This window comes from Zingiber officinale, chromosome 8B (genome assembly GCF_018446385.1).
Source record: "Zingiber officinale cultivar Zhangliang chromosome 8B, Zo_v1.1, whole genome shotgun sequence".
In the NCBI taxonomy this organism is placed as follows: domain Eukaryota; kingdom Viridiplantae; phylum Streptophyta; class Magnoliopsida; order Zingiberales; family Zingiberaceae; genus Zingiber; species Zingiber officinale.
In genome coordinates, this window is record NC_056001.1 from 40479604 (window position 1) to 40497317 (window position 17714).

At 37.6% G+C, this 17714-nt stretch overlaps 3 protein-coding genes across 4 annotated transcripts; all 3 read left to right on the forward strand.

Moving 5' to 3' along the window:
• Positions 1 to 1343: 1343 nt before the first annotated feature.
• On the forward strand, positions 1344 to 2930 carry LOC122013714 (phosphatidylinositol 4-kinase gamma 7-like). Its single transcript, XM_042569946.1, has one exon. The coding sequence runs from the start codon at positions 1344 to 1346 to the stop codon at positions 2928 to 2930; it is 1587 nt and encodes a 528-aa protein (XP_042425880.1).
• A 4774-nt stretch (positions 2931 to 7704) lies between these two features.
• Positions 7705 to 9688, forward strand: LOC122014472. The gene is made up of 3 exons (XM_042570705.1): positions 7705 to 8669; positions 8746 to 8837; positions 8936 to 9688. The coding sequence occupies exons 1-3, from the start codon at positions 7854 to 7856 to the stop codon at positions 9546 to 9548; spliced, it is 1521 nt and encodes a 506-aa protein (XP_042426639.1). The 5' UTR covers positions 7705 to 7853; the 3' UTR covers positions 9549 to 9688.
• A 4797-nt stretch (positions 9689 to 14485) lies between these two features.
• On the forward strand, positions 14486 to 15927 carry LOC122017823. Of its 2 annotated transcripts, XM_042575528.1 has the most exons (5): positions 14487 to 14802; positions 14871 to 15128; positions 15194 to 15312; positions 15485 to 15610; positions 15687 to 15927. In XM_042575528.1, the coding sequence occupies exons 2-5, from the start codon at positions 14913 to 14915 to the stop codon at positions 15769 to 15771; spliced, it is 546 nt and encodes a 181-aa protein (XP_042431462.1). In that variant the 5' UTR covers positions 14487 to 14802; positions 14871 to 14912; the 3' UTR covers positions 15772 to 15927. The 2 variants fall into 2 exon arrangements, with proteins under 2 accessions (XP_042431461.1, XP_042431462.1); XM_042575527.1 differs by having other exon boundaries at positions 14486 to 15128.
• The last annotated feature ends 1787 nt before the right edge of the window (positions 15928 to 17714 follow it).

Below are 17714 nucleotides of genomic sequence, written 5' to 3' on the forward strand. Positions count from 1 at the left end.
AGAGAGAAACTATGATGAGACAGAAAATATAATGAGAGAGAATAAGGAGAGATAAGTGATATGAAAGAAAAAATAAATAAATATATTTTGATATTTGATATTAATGGAGAAAATTTTAGTTTTAAGTCAAGGGTATTTTTGGAATAAGGGAATATTTTGATTGATGAAAATAGGGTAATGACTCATTGAAGGGGAGGTACATGGGAATGAGTCATTACCCAATTTCAAGGATTCATTCCCTTATTTGTATTCCTATTCCTATAATCCAAACATTAACAATGAGAATCAATGATTCCCATTCCCATTCCCCACTCCTATTACCCTAAACCAAACGCCCCCTAAGATTATGAGTCAGAAGATCATATTAATAAGCATTAACGTTAGCCTTTAAATGCACATCTTTAGCTTCACCTTTTCCTATATAATTATGTTGTTGATCAGTGGATTGGATTCAACATTTATCGATTGTTTCCCTGATTAATGTAGTATTCATTATGGCAATGACTACCTTAGTTGACTAATAACTATGTCCTGTAGGTCATATAACGATTGCTGCTTAATTTTGGGTATCCAATTGGTTAGAGGACAGTAGATATACTATGATAGGGTAGGGATAAATTTCCGACAGAGATATGCCTTCGGAAAAAAAACTCTTCCCATCTCCTAATCATTAATGGTTGATTATAAATTAATTCTATAATTTACCTCTCTTCATTGATTACCTTTTACTAAGATTAGTTTTGTGAGATCAACAATTATCTTCAAATTTTCAATTGAGTAATCAATCGTTTCAACAATTAGATGTGCATTTGTTGGCTACCATAGTAGATATTGAGAAAAGTAGATAATGATTTCAATGTGTATTAATTTTATATATTTCATATCTATCAATTATTAATTTTGTCGATACTATATTTTAAATTATGATTTTTTCACTAACCGTCTTTCCGGTCTAACATTCAAGTCTTCACGTCGAAGAAATTCGCTTTTTTGCACTAGAAGTTTTGTAACTCGATAGCCGATCGATTTAACCTGTAATTATAAGTTGAGATTTGTGGTTTATTTCTGGCGATTTACGATCTCTTGCTGCCTTTGGCAATTCCAGCCATAAAGGACCTTCTTAGCAGTACTTGCTGCTGCTCCAAGATTTCTCGTCTGGCTGTTCTTCATGCAACGCGAGCAGCTTCCCTGCAATTGATGAACGCTGCTGCTCTGCAGCCTTCCCTAGCCGTAGCCGTAGCCGTAGCCACGCCAGCCACTGAGTTTGGCGTGCGCACGGAGAATACGAGTCAACTTCCACTGCGACTTCGTCATTCCGTTTCCAAATGTCTCGTCCGTGTGCGATGCGTATGCCTGGCCTTGAATCGGACCAGCAAGACCAAACCGTGAAGAGAAAACCTCAAATCGACCTCAAGACCTCAAGCTCTGTAGGTGATCATTTGCCTCTCCTGCAGAATTCATGGCGCAGGGGTTTAACTACTAAACCCTTCCGCCTGACCTTACCGGATCTCCTGCAAAACAACTCAACCTGGCCGATTGAGATATTGGTCTGTGCGGACAACGACGACGCTAGAGTGAAAGAGCTGGTCAAGGATGTGGCGAAAGGTATGAAAAACGGCGCAACGCCCACACCTGTGGAAAGAGGGAGTGGAGGTGTCTACGTCTGCAGGAATAAGTCCGGTGATAGGGTTGCAGTTTTGAAGCCAGCTGATGAGGAGCCATTTGCACCCAACAACCCAAAAGGTTTTGTTGGGAAAACCATCGGCCAGCCAGGTATCAGAAACTCTGTGCGCATCGGCGAGATGAACTTCAGGGAGGTCGCTGCTTACCTTTTGGATCACGAAAACTTCGCAAATGTTCCTCCGACGGCGCTTGTGAAGATCATACACTCGGCGTTTCGTGTCAATGATGGCAGGAAACCAAAACTTCTCAGCAAGATTGCTTCGCTCCAGCAGTTCATTCCCCACGATTTCGATGCCAGCGAGTATGGATCGTCCACCTTTCCCGTTGCGGCGGTACACAGAATTGGGATACTCGACGTCAGGATCTTCAACACAGACAGGCATGCTGGAAATTTGCTGGTGAGGAAGGTCGAGGATGGGGTTGGCAGGTTTGGAGAAAGAACACAACTTATCCCCATAGATCATGGTCTTTCCTTGCCAGAGGGCTTGGAGGATCCCTATTTCGAGTGGATCAACTGGCCACAGTCATCGATTCCGTTTTCCGAGGATGAGTTAGAGTATATATCCGATCTCGATCCTGTGAAAGACTGTGAGATGCTTCGGAGGGAGCTTCCGATGATTCGAGAAGCCTGCCTCCGAGTTCTGGTCTTGTGCACGATTTTCCTCAAGCAAGCAGCAGCTTTTGGGCTCTGCCTATCTGACATCGGCGAGATGATGAGCAGAGACTTCAGCGTATTGCAAGAAGGGCTGATCAGTGAGTTTGAGGGCGTCTGTGTGAAGGCATGGCGGCAAGCTACTGATGGAGCGGCGTTTTTTTCTCCAAAAGCCACGGTCCAAGAGTTGGAAGAAGACTTCCAGTTTCACATGGAATATAGTCCAGGTTTGTCAACGTTGGTGGAGGAAAGCCACGAGGAGAATGAAGAAAGCACCACGGCAGATGCGAAAGCACTCTTCTCTGATGAGCAGGATGACTTCCCATTGGGTGCCAACTCTTCTGCACCTCCGAAGACCAACTGGTTCCGTGTAAAAAAACAGAGCAAGAATGCTGTTACTGGAAAGCCAATCGATGAGCGCGAGGGGAACAGTGGCACAGATATAAGCGATGTGAGGCTGGCTAACATGGGTGGAGAAGAATGGCAGGATTTCCTCGAGCACTTCCAGGACCTGTTGCCGATTGCTCTCGATGCTCGCAAAACTTTGGCTGCTCAAAAGCACAAGCCAAGGCTGGGCACCTCTTGCAATTTTTGAGCAGGAGGTACACAACAGAACTCAGATATATGTTGACATGAACGATTCAGATTTTTGATGTAAACATTTTACTTTGGTCAGGATTACATAAATGAAAAAAAGTCAATTAGACATTAATATTTATGTTAAGGCAGTGCTTGTGGAACCATTTTGATTATGAAAAATGTTTGATAGATTATTGAACAATGAGGGAAAGAAAGGGTTGCGCCAAAGCAAATAATATCTTGATGGGGACACAATTTATGTTCAAAATTATCTTTCATCAATATTTAAAATAAGTTAACCGAACAAGCAAAAATAAAATGAAGCGCTGAGCAAAAGGCTCCAATACTTCATCATATCCAACTTCATTATGAGAGACCATGTTATTTCTAACTTGCCTGTCCATCTGATGTACCGCCGCCATCTTCCTTGTGATAAGCGATACAGGATGTTACATGCGGATCCAAGTATGATATGTCAATCAAAGTTAAAGTAGCGTGATAGTCAAAGTCAAGAAGACGTGACATTCAATGTATCATTCTCCACAGGACTTTATTTTTCTCCCAACATTAAGGCCTTTAGTACAAGGACATCCGACCTATGAACCAGTCGAACCTAGGATACTTAGTGCTCCATTCCTATGTTAAGACATCTATTGCATATTCGATCATTCGATAACCGATTGAAATATCTGACCTACCATAAATCCGACCGATCATAAGGTCGGCCGGAGTAAGATAATCCAACTTCCCACATTTAGTATGAGTCTTTCAGCATATAACCGGTCAACTCCATTGTCAGTCGATCATAGGAGCTTTCTCACATGTCAGTCCTCCTTCATATAGCCGGTCAGTAATAACTCTGTTCAGATGTATATAGCTCAATGGTAGATGCATTTCCGAGGAATACCTTGTGGGCCTCCTCAATGATAGATGCTTACAAAATATCCAAGGATCTTTTGACAATTAGATTAGACAAATTGTTTTCAGAATTTGAGTTACACGAGCAGACTAATGCATTGACGGGTGAGAAAGGTATTGCTTTGATTGCATGTACAAGCAGAACGAGAGAACCAAAAATCAAGTGCCGAACCGAACCCGAATCCGAAGACGAATCGGATCTCGAAGACTATATCACCATCGAACTAGTCAAACTAGTTCGAAAAGCACTCAAGAAGTAGAAGGTGACTCAATCGAACTCGAAGACCAAGTCTGGAGTTATTTGCTATGGCTGCAACCAGAAGGAACACTACAAGCTTGACTGTCCAAACCAGAAGCAAGGAAAAAGGAAAGCGTTGAAGGCAACGTGGTCCGAGTCGTCGGAAGAGTCAGACGAAGAACACAAGTAAACAAGCTTCCTTGCTCTACCGGTACAAGTATACGTTGCCGAAACTGACTCCGAGTCTAAAACAAAGAGCGAATCGGAAATCGAGTCCAAGAGAAGCCATTAATTCGTATCCGTTTCCGAAGGGCCAAACAACATTGTAAGTTCCCTAATTTCAGGTACTCAGATAGATGACTTACAAAATCTAGTTTCATATTTATTAAGAAAGCTGGCCAAATCCAACGTCCAGGTCAAGTCATAAGCTAAACATGCTTGATAGCCTAGAAAGGGTGAGATGGAAAATCAGGAAAATAAATAATGACTTTTATGTTTATTTTACATGCTTGGACTCTAGGACCCTAAAACTTAAAATTTTATTTTGGGCATTAATTAAGGGAGAGTAAAAGGAAGGTTAAGGCATTAAGTTTTTTTGTTAAAACTTTGTTTTTCAAGATTTCAAAGTTTTTTTTAAAAAACAAAGGAGTTAAGTATTATTTCTCAAAATTTCAAAGTTAATTTTAAAAAAAAAATGGTTCAAAATATTTTTGAAAAAGAAAGTTCAGTAAACTTTATTTGAAAAAGTAAGTTCAAGTATTTTTGAAAAAGTTTTAAGTTTGTAGAAAAGTACGTAACTGTGTTTTTTATCTAAAAACTTTTTTTTTAAAGACTAAGTTTTCATCAAACTAAGTTTTTTTAAGGTAAGTATTTTTCAAGCTAAATAATTAACTAAGCTTTTATCAAACTTTTTTTTAAGTTAAGTACTTAACTAAGTTTTGATAAATCTAAGTATTTGATAAAGTTTTTTTTAAAAAGAATTCATCTTCTTAGCTAAGTATTTTTACAAGGAATTATTTTTAAATGTTTTATAGAAATCTTTTTCAAACCTAAATGTTTATCAAAATTTCTTTTAGAGCTAAGTTTTTCTCTAACTCTTTTTTAAAAGTAATTATTTTCAAAACTTAAGTTCAGTTAAGTTTTTGTTGAAAAAGCTAAGTATTTTCAAATCATTTCTAATTTAGCTAGGTGTTTTTCAAAGTAATTATTTTCAAAAGCTAATTTTAGCTAAGTTTTTTTTTTTCAAAAGCCAAGTCATTTTCAACTCTTAAAAATTAGCTAAGTTTCTTTTTGCTACATTTCAGGAGGAGTTTAAAGTTAAACAGAGTAAATTTTTTACTATCTTTATATATTAAACAAACTTTCTCTCTATTTATTTTATTTTTGATTTATGTCAAAGAGAGAAGTTAAAAGTTAAGAGTTAAACATAATTTTTCTGAAAGGGGGAGCATAAGGAAGTTTTTTTTTACAAATTATTGTATTTATGTTTATACTAAAATTCCTTTAATTATCGTTATGTTTTACTTAACTTTGAACCAGGTTGTCATAATCAAAAAGGGGGAGATTGTTGGTGCAGGAAGCACTAGACGATCAAACTTATGTTTTGATTATTTCAAAGGTCCAAAGTTAAATTGTCTTGTGATCTAACAAGGTTGATTGAGCTTGCAGGAAAAGTCCTAAGTGTTCTTAGGCAAAAGTCCTAGTGGATTCTAGGCAGGTGGAAAACCTAGGTCCTAGGGGGTGGTAACCCTAGGTGATGAAAAGTCCTAGCTGCGGTTAGGCAGGTGGAAATCCTTAGGAGGTGGTAACCTTAAGTCCAAGGGGTGATAACCCTAGGCGGAAAGTCTTGGCAGGTCGAGCGCTTCGGGTAAAATTCTAGAGTCGGGGACTTAGGTTGAAATCCTGGTGGTAGCGGACCGGGTGGAAGTTTGGACGGGTCGTGGAACAGACATCCAGCATGAAGACCGGAAGCCTCGGGCGCTCAGCAAAAGTCAGTCGGTCTGGAGGACTGGTCTGAAATAGGTAACTTCTCCTGAGAGGAGTAGGTGAGGACGCGTTCCCCGAAGAGGGAACAGTAGGCGTCAGTTCGACCTAGAATTTCAATGAAACTCAAAGTCAGAATCGGACGGTCAAAGACTGTCAAATTTCATATTATATATTTTGTTTTTTGTCTGAACTAACTTTATTTTGCAGAAAATAAGGGGCTGGAAAAAGATGGTCCGGGCGCTCGGAGCTGGTCTGGGTGCCCGGAGTCGGTCTAGGCGCTCGGAACTCAAAAGTTATCTGCAAGCTGATGTGACGCATGTCGATTAGTTGAACCACGTGTTCCAAGCACCCGGAGGGGTTCCAGGCGCCCGAAATAGCCTATAAAAGCAGGCTTCAACCATAAGCTTCAAAACAACATTCCGAACAAGTTTCGCTTCTTCGAGCTACTCAGAAAACGTTTCTACGACGCTTGAAAACTCCGACGACGATTCTATTGAAGATTTTCTTATACAAAGTTGTTGGTATTCTTTAATTTTCAAATTACTTGTAAAACTGTATTTGTACTCTTTCCGACTGATTAGTGATTGTCTATCGAAAGTACTCTCACGTGCGGACCTTGGAGTAGGAGTCGTCACATGCTCCGAACCAAGTAAATTCTTGGTGTTTGTGTTATTTATCTTTATTTTCCGTTGCGTATTTACTCAAAAATAACAAATTAGCCATGAGCGCTATTAACCCCCCTCTAACGCTTTACGATCCTACAAATGACACTAATACAACTCAAGGTTTCATCGACTCTGAGGGATTCGGGATCCGATCGGACCATTGGTCCGATCGACTGGACCAATCGACCATGACAGATGACCCTACTAACTCGAGCGTTGACCTCTCCTTGATTCTAACCGCCTCATCAGCTGACCTTCTTGACTTCAACCCCCAACCCAGGGGCCCCACCTCATTCGCCATATCAAGATGCATCTAGATGATATATTTTTTCAAACATGATATAATTTAGATCATCTTATTCGAGTTGGATGAATCAAATTTGATTCAACCAAGAAATCGTTTCAACTCTTCCCAAAATATAAATAGGAAGGCTCTTTTCAGATTCATTCATTCAATTTAGAGCATTCCATCCGAGTTGTTGCTAAATTTTGCACCCTTTAATAATACAATACAACAAAAACAGCTATACAAATGTATGTTGTGGGGGAGAGATATAGAAGTTGAGAATGGTGATAGATTTGTTACATTGGATGTGTTAATGACCTTTCTTACGAGGCACGGAGCTCACATTTGATGGTACTCTTTTTCTTCAATTTCGCAATTATATGCAATAAGCTTTAAATTTTACATTCCTTTAGCAATGCCATATAGCCTATTAATATTCACCTTGTTATATAATGAAGGGTGAAATGATAAGATTCTTTTGTTTATTTGTTTATAGCTGATTTAGTCATTTAATCACAAACACTTCGTAAAAAAAAAAGGAATAAATTGAATGAAATTTCCAAAAGAAAAAAAAAATCAATATCGAAGAGAAAAAGTTAAGAAGCTATTTGACCGTTGCCCAACGTTCCAATTGCTGCACGCTCCAGTCCCGGTCGCTACCAAGCTAACTGCATTACCGTAACTTTATTGGATTCAGTAATCGGGCCTACCTTTTTCCTCCGTCATTGTTAAGTGGGTATCAAATTAGGGTGTTCTTATCGCGGACGCTATCGCTCGCCTTCTTCGTCAAGATCCCAATTCTTGGACATTAACAAATTGCTCGAGGTGGTCGCGAAGACGGCGATCATGGCAGCGCTGGCGCCTGGAATCCTCCAGAAACTTCTCAATGGCATGGACAAGGGAGCCCAGAAGCCGGTCGGGGAGCACCGGAGCGCTCACTTGCAGGTCACCGACATCGTCCCCGCCGACCTCGACGAGAAGGATCTCTTCCCCAAGCGCGGCTTCTACATCAAGCTCTCTGACTCCTCCCAGTCCCTCTACGCCCGCCTCCCTTTCCACCAACACGACCTCGTCCTCAGCAACAAGCTCCAGCTAGGCCAGTTCATCCAAGTCGACCGGCTGGAGCCGGCCTCCCCTGTTCCGGTCATCATCGGCGCCAAGCCGCTTCCGGGACGCCACCCCCTCCTAGGCTCTCCCCAGCCCATCGAGAGGCGATCGGTCAAGGCGTCTCCCTCCGTTCGGCGAAGAGGTTCGTGGGAGCAACACCCAGCTGGTACTACTCCTTCCCCCGCTACAATGAAGCCTAGCGCACTTGACTTCGAAGAGACCACACCGACGAGAGGCCGACCGCATAGAAGCGGGGTCGCCGCTGTGAGATCATCAGTGAGCGGGCCTCTTCTTTCTAAGCTCGCGGATGGTAAGGAAGCAGGCTCTTCTTCGGTGAGGAAAAGCTGCAGCATCTCCAGGTTCCCGAGGAGCAAGAGCCTCCTCGATCGAGATCATAAGGATATCAGATTGAGCAGTTTTGCGATAGTTGAGGAAGATTCCTCCTCTTGTGCATCTGATGAAAAGAGCAGCTCAACTGCAACAGAGAGCTTGAATTGTGGAACCAGAGAAAGTGAAGGCATCTCTTTACCTAGAAAACTCAGGAACTTGGGAAAGGTGCAATCTTGTGCTTGCTTCCCTTGCTAATTGCAAATTATTGCATTGTCTGCTAATCAACTTGCATTATTTGTAGGAGGCTTTGGAGCATAGAGATGCAGCTCAGAAGGTAGCTCTGAAGGCTCTTCGAGATGCTTCGACTACTGAAACTGTAGTGAGAGTAGTCAAGTAAGCTTGGCTCTAAATACGCTTGTCATTTTTAAACACTCGTGAGTTTCGATTGCAATGTGAGGACTGATCGAATCTGGTTATCTGAACTTTTGCAGGATGTTTTCTGAATTGAGTAGTATCGCGAAACTGGAAGCCCCCGCTGCTTGTCTCGAACAGTTCTTGGCATTCCATCGGCAGATTGTACAAGCCGTGGCTGATATAGAAGCAATTCAAGTAGCTACAAGAGAGGAATCCATGAAGAAGCAAAGTGATATGGATGGTCCATCCATCTTGCAGGAAAGAAATCACAACTCAAAGAAGCAAGATAAACAATTGAACGCGAGCCCCGCGAAGCACTCAAAATCAAAATCAAACCAGAAGGCCGCAGCTGCCTCGAACAAAAAGGAACAGCGTGACTGTGTTGCTGATGAGGTTGCATTGCCAATTTCTTCCTTGGACAACTCAATCAAATTGGTAAGGCAAATTCGAACTGAAGCAGGGAAATGGTTCATGGGGTTTCTGGAAGGAGCAGTGGAGTCGGGTCTGAAGAAATCTAAAGGTTCTTCGAGTGGTGTTGGTGGATTGAAGTTGGCTCCCTGCCCTCAGTCATTGATATTGCGGGTCATAAACTGGATAGAATTGGAGCAATGTGGCTGCAAGATGGCTGATCTCCATCCAAGAGCATCACAAATCGCAAGAAAACTAAGGATAAAGGCAAAGAACCCTTGATTCTGTAACCTCTCAGGGTGAGGTTTGAAAATGTTACTTGTTGATTTCAATTCTAGCCATGGTCAATTTAATTTATTTTCAAAAAACTCTTTGTATAGAATCCCATGGAGGTTTGATTTTTCAATCTTCTGATTCAACCATGTAATTGGATTTCACGCTTGCCCATTCAATCATTTGAAGCCATGAAAGACCAAATCCAATATAATCTAGTCTGTAGCAAAAATATCTATTTTTCCCCCAAAAAATTGTATAAACAGCATTAGTTTCTTGTAATTTGTTGAATTAGAATCAATATTTTAAAAATGTTGTAAAAATATTTTTTTCCAGTTCGACTTTTCCCATTTTTTAGTTTTTTCCTCAAATAAAACTATGACAATTGATTATTGATTTACGAAGTGAATCTGGTGAGAGATGAACCAATATTGCGATGCATGCCAACCAACTAAATAAAATTTTAACTTTTTTAAATTTACTTTTAATTTAGTGTAGTAACCCATACATTTTAAAAAACTAGAAAATGGGAAATAATTTTTTATTTATTTAAATTTTTATAAAAATTTATATGAACGCACAAGATTGCGCTATCGTGCACACGCGTCACGTGTGTAATATAATACATTGAAATCACATTGACCTTTTATAATGAAATTATATTAATTAAAGTATTTTAGCATTAAAATACTAAAATAGAGTCATTAGGGTAAAGTACTTGACTTTTGAAAATTTGAATTATTTGGGTCTTTGAAAATTTAAATTGTTTGGATTTTCGAATGTCACCAGCTTCCCTATGAAAAAAATTAATTTAATTTAATATTATGTATCTTAGTAAAAAAAACTAAGAAAAGTATATTTTTTAATATTGTCACCCTAAAATATTTATAGAAGCTTCTTTGATCATAGTGTTGTCAATTCTAAGATGTGGGATTAAAGAGAACTATATTTTTTTTATATAAAACAACTAGAGAAAATTAATGATGAGAAAAATTCATAATAATATGTCGCAACTGAGTCTCGAATTCTAGATCACTGATTGTTTCGCTTGTGAAATTACTAATAAATATTGAAATTATTTTTAGTGTGAATAGAAAAAAAGGATATTAACGTAAATTTATTTTAGGTTTCACCAAAATTAGTTAGTAAAGGGGGAAGATTTTTAATAAAATAGTAATATATATATATATATATATATATATATATATATATATATATATATATATATATATATATAATCACACGTAACAAAAATCTGAATATAATAACGAAATTTATGTGTAAAATTTTTATTAATTATAATATATATGTAAAAATTTTAAAATATAAGGATGCTAGAATAATTTTATAAAAAATGATATGCACAAGGAATGAATCTCAATGAAATGCTCAAGGATAGACACATAAAATAATGGGGCCCACAAAAAGTGAAATGGTGGACTATGAATTTATGTGTTGAGCATTTCATTGAGATTTTTCCTTGAGTGTATCATAGCTCTAATTTTATATCTCAAGTTTGTGGTTTTTAACATGTCAATTCATATTTTCTTTCTCAAACCTAATTTATAAAAATACCTTCAGTCTTTAATTTTCCATGTATTTTATTTTTATCGCCGTCAGGCAATGGTCTGCTCCTTTCGCCGACACATCTCCTCCACCACCTCGTTTATCATGGCGTCAATGCCCTCTCTCTCGACATCGTGTCTTGTGAACACCTCTACGATGTCACCACACATCATCTCCACCTCCGCCAGTAGTGCCTCCGTCTCCAGCATCTACGGGTGTGCCTCCCTGCTTCTAGGTAGTTCCTCACCAAGATTCGGAATAACGTTGTCATACAGTACGAAAGGTGGATCTTTCGATCCATTTGTTTCGTCCGGATCAGTGCCTCATCAAACTGCTCTGAGTGGTTCGTGGTGAAGATCATTAGTCGCTACCTAACGCACGACGACTAAAGCCTGTCCACGAAGTTGAGCACGTCAGGAAGATCCAAATATAGTAATTTCATATTAGGAGTTATCCCTTGGTGGAGTCCTCGTAACCTATTATGTGTTCACTCCCGTAAGTCCCGTTGATAAGACAATAAATGAGATATTGTGATAATAAATTATTTTTTTCTAAAATAAAGTTTCATAATAATTCTTATTCTTTTTCTTCTCCTACTTATTATTATTTTAGTCTAGTTATCTCATTCCAATTTTCACGATGATTAATTCTAGATATGATTAATTCAGTCTTCACTAGCCATTAGGATAAATCAAAAAAAGACTAATGGACCATGATGAACAATCTAATGTCATAAAATTTTCAAACTCCCATATCCAAACTTTCAATCAATTCTTTTAGTTTATCTACATATCTAATCCGTTTGCTGTGTCTGCCCCACTTGCTTGACCAATACTCACATCCTAATGGTAAGACCAACCTATTTAATTTCGTCACTATCTTGGTTCAATCCTCATCTGTATACCTACCTCAATTAGCCAAACCAACCTAATTAGCTCACACAACACTCAAACCGAACTATCTAAGCAACTTACCTAACTTGAATGACCTACTTGATATATCTAACCTAACTTGTCTAACTCGATAGGCTTGAACGACTCATCTAACTAGTTCATTTAGCTTAACTATATCAACTTGTTGAGTTCGTCTAATAAGCCAAAGCTTGACTTCGCAAATCAATTCGATCAATTGCTCCTTTCATTTATTGCATTTATCTCATTTTATTTTCGAGATTATCACTTGTTAATAAATATTATGAGTGATAGAGGTGGAATAAGTCCCCCCCTTTTTAAAGCGGGGAATGGATCGAACAAATTGAGTCATTTATTTCACCTCGTATTATTCACTTAATATTAGAATAAAATAATAGAGGGAATGAAGCAATTTGATTTCATTCATTTGTCTATATCAAAATAATTTATTTTTTTTATTTAGATTCTAATACTTCGAGCCAATTAATCTTAGTGATCACCGGACCTCCTAAAAGTCCCATTAAAAACTACCAACATTTGATCTCCACAATCGATCCACCATGATCATGTGCCCTTGTGTACTAGAACTGTAGATGGATCCACTGTGTTGTGGGAATACCAAAATAATCTTAGACTGTGTCTTGTATAATTAATGAACTAAAATGAAATAACAATGAAGTAATGAGAATAAATATGGTGGTAAAAGATGAATACATTCAACTCCAGTGTCTCCCTCAATTCGTTCCAGAGTTAATACGGAGGAGGTAAATCATGGACAGCTACTAACCTTTGGAATAATGATTAACACATAAGGGAAATATTTACCTTGACTTTATCGAGATTCTAACTCTAGATCTCATGATGATAATATCTCATGTTAATCACTAGACTATTCCAAAGGGATAGTAATGAGAACAAATATGCACTTACAAGCGGGGACGGAGCCAATGACACGATCAATCCCTTTCTAAAATGAAAATTAATATGAAAATTTTCATATGAAAATTTTCTCTTCATCCGTACATTTGAGTATGTGTAAACTATGTTTCAAATTTATATTATAAGTGAATCAGGAAAGTATATTTATCCTAAAATTAATCTGTGATACAAGATAAAATTGTGATTATTCTACTGACAGTATTGAATCAATACTATTGATTCTATTAATTTATAACATTGGAAATCATCTTCTAAAATTTATAGATTCAGAAAAAACTAGGGAAAAGGAGATAAACAATGACAGAAAATATTATTTATCAACAATTCATCCTAACATCAAATAAGTATTTAAATAGACTAAAATCCTAAGATATAAAAGTTTAAAATAATCCTAATAGAAAAAGAAAATTAACAAAAATAAAAAAAAACCTTCGACTACTGTTCTTGCGATTGTAATAGAATTATGTAAAAGTTGAATCAAACTTACTACCTTTAATATTTTACATCTCTAGATGTTAGGATGAGTCCGTAATTTATATTTGTAAATCTTTAAATATTTTTGTCTTAGGTACTAGGACCATGGTATGAAGCTTTTTTACAAACGAGTTCGACCACAATAATTATCCATGAGATCTAGATGTTTCGATACCGTATTAGTATTTTTTCGGAACGGTCTAGTGGTTAGCGCATAAAGTATTGTTATCATGAGATTTGGAGTTCAAATTTCGATAAAGTTGAGGTAAATACCTCCTTTATGTGCTAATCACTATTCTAAAGACTAATAGTCGTCCGCGATTTATCTCTTTCGTGTTGACCATAAGACGGGTTGATGTGAGCGCTGGGGCAAATGTATTCAAATTTTTGTCACCATAGATATTTTGATATAGTTCCCACAAGTATAATTGAGTTGGTACTCGGATGATAAATTTATATTACAAAAATAAAGTTTGAATCCATCTAAGATTCATCCGATTAAAGAACAAGTTCCTCCAGAAGTTATTTAGTATCATGATTTACTTCCTTTTCCTATCCCCTACGAGAATAATGGACCACTTGATATGAATATTAACGCTGGGTAAAATACTAATGATTTTCTGTACGGTATTGTTGTGAAAATCGTAAATAATTTTTTAGAATGACTTTAAAAATATTAAGAAATAGATAAAAGGAATAAAATGACAACGTCAAAAATATTATTCAACAATAACTCATTTCAATATCAACATATTTAAATAGACATAAAATTACGTAAAAGTCAAAAATAAAAAAAACAAAAAAAATAACCCAAACACATTTAAAAAAAAACCTAGAAAAGAAATTTCGGATCCTCCCAGTCCATCGTCCATCCGTCACCCTAAACTGAAATAATTAATAAAAAAATATTATATTTACTTAAACCATCACAATCGTATAGCGTCATATTCCACTAAGAAATAAATAAATTAATTAAATCGGAGGCAACGTGAAATGGTCCCTCAACTGACGATCGTTCGATTCCATTGACGTCGCTTCTCTCGTCGGCCTCCTCCGTTCTTTCTTCTTTAAGGATCCATGCGAATATATGCTTCCTTTATTCTTAGTTCAATCGCGACGCGGACTTATTTGTGGCTGCAGTTTCGATCCACTAGAGAAATTAAAACGAAACAGCGGCAGGAAGATGTTTCTGCTTTCTCCATTTGTTTAGCTTCATAATTGTCGGCACGGAGATATACTCCAAGCAGTAAGAGACAACAACGAAACAAACATGGCTCATCTTCCTCTCTGGCTCAACTTTTAACAAAAGAGGAGAGGAGAAGTGAGGCGCAAATCGATCGAGCTGAACACAAAGGCCATCAGATCCTGTGGAGGCGTGTCTTGTTTTTCTTCTGGTACGGTAATATATAAAACGCTCACCGGTTCCTTCGATAATCGACAGAAATGGAAAGGCTGTGAGCGGTCCTTTGGCTCTGGATTTGGCATGGAGAGCCAGAAGGTGGTGGTGGTGGTGGAGGAGGCCGACGTCGCTCGCGTCGCCCTCCAATGGGCGGTCAACAACTTCATTCGCGGCGGAGACTCGATAACTCTGCTCTACGTTTGCCCCTCCACGCGATCCAAGAAGAAGCAGAGGAGCTACAGGCTCAAGGGGTTCCAGTTGGCTCTCTCTTTCAAGGACCTCTGCAATGGAATTGCTGAGGTCGGTGAATTCTTTGTCTTAATTTTTGAGTTTAATCTCTGCTTGTTCTGAATTGTACTTTGCAGCCAAAGGTGGAGATCATAGTGACAGAGGGAGACAAAGGGGCGTTGGTGGTGTCGACTGTGGCCAATATTGGAGCTTCTACTCTTGTAGTAGGATTACATGACAAGAGCTTTCTGTACAAGTAAGGTTTTTTTTTTTTTTTTTTTTTAAATTAAAGGAAATTATCTGGATTTTGAACTGATCTTCGACAATTCCAGAGATTTTATATTGAATGTTTGATATTGATGAACAAAACTATAGTTATAAGTCTAGCAGCAATTCTTTTGTTTTAACTTAAATGCTGGCAATATCAGGAATTCTATGGAAAATACTGGCACAAGAAACCTAAATTGTCGGATTCTTGCTATCAGACAGAACTCGAAGTCACAGCATGGCTTTCTGAACACAGAGCTGTCCCAAGTCGAAACTACAAGATTATGGTAAGTCAATCATATAAATCCAGTAAAAAAAATATGAAATAGGTTTTAATTTATAACTTTTTTCTTACCTTTGCAGTGTGCCAGAGCCCAAAAACTCATTTCTTGTATTCCCCTTATCCTTGAAAGTATTGTTCAGAAAATCTAAGAGGAGAAAGTTCTAATCTAACTATATGTTGTATTGTGTTCCTCTTCCTTTACAATGACTTGTAATGACACAGAAAAGCAGTAAAACAAGCGAGTGTGGATTTTTATTTAACAATAGAGCAAATAGAAATTAGGCAAATATTGTCAAGTGTGCCCAATGGCAGTTGGATGACCATTTGCTCTGTCATGCTTGATATTACAATATCTTTTCGTAAATTGTGTTTCTATCTCCTTTTGGTCGTTCTTTGTACTCCATCATTAAAGGCATTAAAGTGGCAAATTAACACTGCATGGAAAAGGAAAGCAAAAGATGGTATTGGTTCAATAATTTTGCGGTCCTCTTCAACTACAATGGTGAAGTTCTTTGCATGGCTCATGTTGTACAAATGCTGTAATTAATGCAACGGTTGGCAGTTAGTGTCTTGTTATCTGGAAGACATGATCCTTGTGATAATGTTAAATGTGACGATGGAAAACCAGCTTTCTCCATGGTTCATGATCTGGAGTTCCTGAGCGAGCTTGTTGCAAAGAAGTTTTTCTTCTGTGAAGGAACAAAAACTTCTATACAATGAATATGGAAAATGCATACATGTAAAAACAAACCAGAGACTCTTTAACAGCGGCTATTACATGATGATATATACCCCATGAATAAAATGTTCAATGAGATTGTGCAGAAATTGTGGATCACACAACTTTTATTCCCTCTAATGTAGCTTACGCGGAAAGGCATTTTAGCGCAATCTTTCACTTTCTTTTCCTCTTTCTATCTTCTTCTTCTTTTCCCTTCTACTTTTCTGCAAAATGAAAAAGAAAATGATTAAGAATCATGGACCAGAATTTCAACCACCACAAGACACCAACAAAAACAAGTCGAGTCCCAATAGCTTGGGTTTGTCAGAGTTTGATCAAGACAAGCAAATGTAATTGGCAAGAGGGCTATGGCCACTACAACTAAAGGGTTTGTCAACACAGTGATCAGCATGCAGAAAAGCTCCACACTGGCACAAGTTCAACTATCTAACTTTCGAAGAACATGATATGTCTGGAAGTGTAACCCAAATTCTGAACCAAAATGCCGTCTAAGACCAAGTTCATAGCAGTTCACTCAGTCCAACAATCCTTTCATTAGCTTATGATTCTCCGTTGAGGTTGTTAACGTCTACCCACTCAAATTATAAAGTCCTCCAATTCGTATGAAATCTTGATATAACTCATCATGCAAAACTTCAACTTTCAGTTCAAACAGATGAAGTTTTGACCACAACTAACACTACCTAGTTGCCACTAAGAATTTTTAATAACAAAGTGTGAAAAAATAATTATAGATGTGAATTTAGTCACAATACTATAAATGATCAATACAATTTCACTAATGTTATATTTACAAATAAGATTAATTTAATATTGTGGCACGTTCGCCCCCAACGCCCTCGTCAACCCGTCCCAGGGCCAACACGGAGGAGGTAAATAAGATTAATTTAATATTGCCATTAATAGTTTTGGACATGAATCTTAGGTTGAAAAATCTAATAATAAAATTGGATAACTAAAACTTTTTTAATGATACAATATTATCATTAATGTATATTATTTTAGTGTTAAATCATATTGTCAAATCATGCACCAAAATACTATAATTAACTTAATCATAAAAGAGAAATATACGTTCCACACTTGTATAATTACGTATCAGTTCTTTTGGATGAAGTCCATGGGACGTACTGGCGCTTTCGGTGGAGTCATCTCTCTCAAGGCTTCCATAATTTCCAACCTAAAGGCTTCCCTTTCAACTTTACCGAATTAAAATCAGGTATTGGTGAAAATTGAGATTGTTTACCTGTTCTGAATTCTCTATATCTTCTCATGTGAATAGACTAAAGTATATGATCCTCTTAACTAAATCTTTTTTTTTTGTCAATACTGCAACAATTTCTTAAGCTTTGATAATCTCATTGAC

What these genes read in the sequence shown, in the direction of transcription:
- LOC122017823 (XM_042575527.1), top strand. Translation starts at nt 14,913, where the DNA reads ATGGAGAGCCAGAAGGTGGTGGTGGTGGTGGAGGAGGCCGACGTCGCT. An exon ending in GACAAGAGCTTTCTGTACAA is followed by an intron (nt 15,313 to 15,484) that starts GTAAGGTTTTTT and finishes TGGCAATATCAG; the next exon opens with GAATTCTATGGAAAATACTG. An exon ending in GTCGAAACTACAAGATTATG is followed by an intron (nt 15,611 to 15,686) that starts GTAAGTCAATCA and finishes TTACCTTTGCAG; the next exon opens with TGTGCCAGAGCCCAAAAACT.
- LOC122014472 (XM_042570705.1), top strand. Translation starts at nt 7,854, where the DNA reads ATGGCAGCGCTGGCGCCTGGAATCCTCCAGAAACTTCTCAATGGCATG. An exon ending in AACTCAGGAACTTGGGAAAG is followed by an intron (nt 8,670 to 8,745) that starts GTGCAATCTTGT and finishes CATTATTTGTAG; the next exon opens with GAGGCTTTGGAGCATAGAGA. An exon ending in ACTGTAGTGAGAGTAGTCAA is followed by an intron (nt 8,838 to 8,935) that starts GTAAGCTTGGCT and finishes GAACTTTTGCAG; the next exon opens with GATGTTTTCTGAATTGAGTA.
- LOC122013714 (XM_042569946.1), top strand. Translation starts at nt 1,344, where the DNA reads ATGCGTATGCCTGGCCTTGAATCGGACCAGCAAGACCAAACCGTGAAG.